The sequence below is a fragment of the Penaeus japonicus genome, unplaced genomic scaffold, assembly GCF_977035675.1.
Source record: "Penaeus japonicus unplaced genomic scaffold, GWHDUDI00000001_assembly GWHDUDI00000005, whole genome shotgun sequence".
Taxonomy (NCBI): Eukaryota; Metazoa; Arthropoda; class Malacostraca; order Decapoda; family Penaeidae; genus Penaeus; species Penaeus japonicus.
In genome coordinates, this window is record NW_028234407.1 from 19,278,093 (window position 1) to 19,284,234 (window position 6,142).

At 34.9% G+C, this 6,142-nt stretch overlaps 2 protein-coding genes across 2 annotated transcripts; both read left to right on the forward strand.

Moving 5' to 3' along the window:
• Positions 1-1,425: 1,425 nt before the first annotated feature.
• On the forward strand, positions 1,426-2,346 carry LOC122243141 (U-scoloptoxin(01)-Cw1a-like). Its single transcript, XM_043000632.2, has 2 exons — positions 1,426-1,490; positions 1,815-2,346. The coding sequence occupies exons 1-2, from the start codon at positions 1,472-1,474 to the stop codon at positions 2,192-2,194; spliced, it is 399 nt and encodes a 132-aa protein (XP_042856566.2). The 5' UTR covers positions 1,426-1,471; the 3' UTR covers positions 2,195-2,346.
• Positions 2,347-3,533: 1,187 nt separating this feature from the next.
• Positions 3,534-4,568, forward strand: LOC122242919 (U-scoloptoxin(01)-Cw1a-like). The gene is made up of 2 exons (XM_043000352.2): positions 3,534-3,619; positions 4,166-4,568. Exons 1-2 carry the CDS (start codon positions 3,601-3,603, stop codon positions 4,543-4,545), a joined length of 399 nt encoding a protein of 132 aa, XP_042856286.1. The 5' UTR covers positions 3,534-3,600; the 3' UTR covers positions 4,546-4,568.
• Positions 4,569-6,142: the final 1,574 nt, after the last annotated feature.

Here is a 6,142-nt window from a genome sequence, read left to right on the forward strand (position 1 = left end):
GCTCCGGGCGCGAGGGAACTCTTCTTCAAGATTTTTATCTTTGAAGAACACGAAGCACGACTCAAATGCATCCCTCTCATACTCTGTAATAGTCGACAGAGAAATGTCAGACTAACCTTTCCTCGTATATTAGAGTGGAAAAAAGAAATATGAAATATACTATCATGAAGTAATTTTTTTCATAAGATTATTTTTTCACATATAATGTTTTCTGATGGGTTAATATTTCTATAGACAGAGGGACAAGCTACTGTCTAAAGCAGTGGTTTTCAAACTATTTAGTATGACAGCACACTAAGAGACAACCAGTATTTTGGCGGCACACCTGCCCCTTGATATATATATATATATATATATATATATATAATATATATATATATATATATATATATATATATATTATATATATATATATATATATATATATATATATATAATATATATATATATTATATATATATATATATATATATATATATATATGATATATACAGTATATATATATATATATATATATATATATATATATATATATATATATAGATATATATATATATTATATATATATATATATATATATATATATATGTATATATACAGTGATATATATATATATATATATATATATATATATATATATATATATATATAATATATATAGATATATACAGTATATATATATATATATATATAATATATATATATATATATATATATATATATATAGATATATATATATATAATATACAGTATATATATATATATATATATATATATATATAATATATATATATATAATATATATATATACAGTATATATATATATATAATATATATATATATATATATAATATATATATATATATAATATATATATATATATATATATATAATATATATATATATATATATATATATATATATATAATATATATAATATATATATATATATATATATATATATATATATATATATATATATATATATATATATATATATATATATATATATAGCCTTAGACTTATTCTCGCTGATCAGTGTGAGGAATTCTCGAAATCTAGCAAAATCATATTATTTTCACGGCACACACTTTGGGAATCACTGGTCCAAAATGCGATCTGAGAAAATATAAACAATTTTTCTGTTTATCTGTATAATCAAATTAAGCCGCTACGGTGACTAAGGATGATATTTAAATAAAGACAGGCAATGCGAAGAAAACCAAAATTTTAAATCTGAGCTGTGAATCTATGTAACAAGTTTTCATAAATAACTGCAATACCTTTACGTCTAGATAGCAAAAGGAAAATAATCCAAAGCCAGTTCTTGCTAAGAGGACAACGATAAAGGATCAGGAAGGTCAAGAAGCTAAGGGAAAAGGGCCAACAAGGAGGCGGCTGTCAACACCAGATATAAAAGGGGACTTCTTCATCCCTTCGCCACTCGCATCTTCCGCGACCTCTCGTCAACATGAAGACTTTGGCTCTTAGTAAGGACGCATTGATTTAGGGCCCCTTGCTACTGACGATGATGAATATATTTGCGATGAAATAAGTAATGCTATTTATATGTCACTAGACGAATTAATCTGAATCGATGTGTCTTGTTGGCATCACAGCCATACCAGTTATATCACACATTATATTTTTTTGTGTGTATGCACTAATAGTACACATAAATAGCATGCTAAACTAGTTTGATGAAGTAATTATGGTCATACCTAAAACAGGCAAAATAGAATGGCTATAAACGTCCAAGCCTATTATTTTTTAAGTCAGAAAAGATTCTAATGTTTCTTTATCTTTTTTTTTAGTCTGCTTGTTCCTGGGTGTTTCTGCCGCCGTGCCCGGCCTCCGCCAGCGCCGAGACTCGAGCTCCTTCTATTTCGAACTTCCCGCCGACGCCGACCTAGTTCTTGGCGGAATCAACACTGGTTTCGAATGCGGCGATCTGCCCTACGGTTACTACGCCGACCAGGCCAACAACTGCGCCGTCTTCCACGTGTGTCTGCCCTACATCGACAACGACCTGTACATCACCCGCCACTTCTCCTTCATGTGCGGCGAAGGCACCATGTTCGACCAGGAGCGCCTCGTGTGCGACTTCCCCGAGAACTCCCTTCCCTGCGACGGAGCTGCTAGTTTCAGAAGATCTAACTTTGGACGCGTGAATGTGAACTTTCTCGAAAAGTGATTGAAGCAATTCACATATTCATTCTATGTCTCTATTTCTTTATGAATCTAATATACAGACAAATATATTTGATTTCATTTTTTAATCATGTAAATTGACATTTACAACTCATTAATATCTATCCTCTTTAATAAAATCAAATTATCACATAATTTTGTTTATATCCGAAAGTGAAAACTGATGATATTTAAGGCAATCAAATCTGCAATGGCCATAATGAATACTTGTGATTAGAATATATATGTTTACTGTCTTGCAAGATAAAATGACCCACCGCCTAAAGAAGATAAAACATATAAAGTCAAATGTGAAACGGGTTAATTTCAGAGTGCCATACCACTTCTTCAGTAAACCAGTTCTATGTAGTGAGTTTTTCATTCATCAAGTCAACGCGATGTACTCAATATAGGGATATTGTCAATACTCTTACCGTTACTATTGTTATTAGTTCTACAGACCATATTAACATTAGGCGTAATGAAGATATTGATTTGAAGATAAAACAAAGATAATTTATAACATCAATGTTTAAACAGGTGTGGTTATTAGCTAACAGCACATTTTCAACCTCCCCTATGATTATAGATATACAAAAAGAAAGAAAGAATAAAAAGAAAAAAAGAAAAATTCCTATTTTGTGTTCAGATCATAAAAAGGCCTATAATTCTAAGGATCAATAGTGTGGTTCTTACAACAAATTTTACGAATGATCAAATCAAGAACAGTGGCGGTCAGATGAAGAGCCAACATATTCATTAATATACCCATCTTTAGAATCAAATTATATATATAATTACAATACAGATACTTACTAGGGAATCTTCAGAAACGAGACAAACCAGAAAGAAAGAAAATATAAAAATCATTAGTTAAAAGCTTACACCTAAGTATAAAAGACGTATGAAGTAAAATTCAGTCTCACGTTATACAAAAGAAAGAGCCGCCAGTGCTTGCAATTCTCCCACCTGCCCATTGGGTCCTCCCTGTTACCTGAGCCCATGAAACAGGTTGCTAAGTACACGCTGCAACAATGCCTTTCCCAGCCTCGTTATAACGCGACGGGTTGTTCCACGGATGCCGCGAAGAGGCATTTCTTGCAAGGCGCTTAAATCCGAAATGTTGGCTATCGTCCCACTTCAACTCGTTTTTTTCCCCGAGATCTCACTCGTCAGTAGAAACAGAGCAGAGGCGATTATCCAGAAGAGAGAAAAAGGGAAGAAAAAAAGGGGAAAAAAAGTGCGCGATAAGAAATGGCAAGGGAGGAAAGGGGGGGGGGGGCACCGGACGTGGGCAAGTGTCACAAAACTGGAAAAGTCTATGCAAGGCCGACACAGCAGCGGCTTGATATATAAGGCCAAACTTACTTGCAAGCATCAGCAATTCCTCCTTCCCTCCTGCCGACGACAATGAAGACTCTTGCTCTCGGTGAGTAGCAGCGCGAAATATTGCAATCTCCCTCTGCCGGTTGAATAGTGATTTTTGATACTAAGTGAGATTTTTCTATAATGAATTACCGCTGGCGGTTCAACGGTGATATTTCCTATTAAGAACAGAATTCACCTGTAATGAAGATGTATTCATCGCTGGTGTTGATGTGGATTTGTTTTACCTTGAAATGACATTTGTGGTTATGACACGCGTCACTAGTTTAAGTAATCCTAAATCAAGAGTAATTGTGATAATCATTGTGTTTAGAATGATTTTGTTCATATAACATAACTTTGCCTTAATATCGATGATTATTTTCATGCATGAAACAGAAAATTCAAACGGAAATCACAGTAATACTAGTAGTAATATTAGCAGTCATGATCATTTCTGTGATAAAGTGATCAAACAGCAATGGTTAATAAGACTCGGCAGATGGTAATACCTGAATAATTTTCACTGGACTCTTGTCCCTTTTTTGTGTGCTTATCTCGAAAAAGCAAAATATAAATAGCACCCAAACAAAATCTCATGCTTCCCTAGTCCTTGCCCTGGTGAGCGTGGCCGCCGCCGTCACGGGAGAGCGCCAGCGTCGGGACTCGAACCCTCTCCTCTTCGAACTGCCCGCCGACGCCGCCCTGGTCCTCGGGGGCATCAACACTGGCTTCGACTGCGGGGAACTGCCCTTCGGTTACTACGCCGACCAAGCCAACAATTGCGCCCTCTACCACGTATGTTTGCCGTACATCGAGAACGACATCTATGTCACCCGTCAGTTCACCTTCATGTGCGGCGAGGGCACCATGTTCGACCAGGAGCGCCTCGTGTGCGACTTCCCCGAGAACGCCATCGCTTGTAACGAGGCTACAAACTACAGGAGAGCCAACGAGTACTTCGGTCGTCCTGTCAACTTCCTTGAATAAAACATAAGGGCGTCCAAAACTTATTCCATATTTTTTTATTGATTACCTTATATATGCATTAGTTTACATTATTGATATTCTTTGGTCACTGGCGTATAGTACTTTCCAAAGAATCTTTAAAAGCGCCTCAATAAAGCCACCAATTTGAGCTAAAAGAGCTTCGGTTTCCCAATGCTTTTAACTTTTTAATGCGCACACTGCAAGAATGACTGCAATCAAGTGCCTATTAAATTATGCGGGGGTCCAAAGCAATGAGAGACTGCTGGGTCCCTCTCTGTCAGCACAGAAAACGACGATGTAGCAACTAAAGTTACTAAAACCATATTTAACTATGACCTACATGTCAAATAGTTTTACACTTTGAAATTGTGATATGACGAACAGATAAAAAATAAGTTAGGCTCAGTTAATACTACATAGAAAGGAAGAATATATAACAGTTATGATGGAATGATGACAAGGATAATATTAATGTTGATGTTAATAATAATAAAGTAAGTAATAATAATGTATGAATTAAACTGTGATAACATCAATTACGATTAAAAATAATGTTAGCAACAAATCAATGGTCATAATGATAATGCTAGAAAGAATGGCTTGGAAACAACAACAGACTAACCATAGCACACACACACACACACACACACGTACACACACAGACACACACACACAAACACACACACACTATACCACACACACACACATACACGAGAGAAGGAACGTGCGTATGTGTATATATATATATATATATATATATATATATATATATATATATATATATATATATATATATATTATAACCAATGGATAGTCTACGTCAATTTTTAGATAAATTGGTCAAGATATGATACAACTCGAGCTCAAGGATCCATGACAAAAACCTAGTATTACATTTTTAAGGAATTCTTCAGCCTTAAGTCGTGGCCGTGAAACTTGATGTATGTCATACTATACCATACTATCAGGGTTTCTGGTAGTTTGCAGGTGTTATTCTTTACGATGTAAAATCTGCTTCATTTGCAACGTTATTCATTTACATAAGATAGAGGATCCAAGCTTTTTCACCACTAAGGACCCCTTTTACTTAAATGAGCCTCCCACGGACCCTAGGTGTTTGTAAGGTCAGTCTACTATTCTATAAACTAACATCAAATTCATATTCCAGTTTCGTTTCCTCATTGAAGGCCTTCGGTTTTCAGTTTGCAGCTGAATAAAAGGCGAAAAAATATCCTGAAAGTCTATCTTCAGCAGCCTTTTTATGAGTAATTTTGCAATTTACACAGGAACCTTTTAGAAGTCCTAACAGCTCACGGATTCTTTGCACTATCATGAGGGTTCACCGGTCGGGAACCACCGACGTAAGAGGAGATGGAATTCCAAGGTAACTATCCTAAATCATTGCCGTTGCGTTCTGTTGTATTGCATGAGGGTTTACGTCTTAGGTTTACGTCTTAACAAATGACAGAGATAAAGCTACAAAGATCAGCGTGCTGGAAATCTCACGGTTCAATGTACTGTCTTAGAATTTCTACTAGATATTCTGTTTGTTTTCGTTGCTAGAAGTCATCATCTTCCTTTCATGTTTTTGCCATGA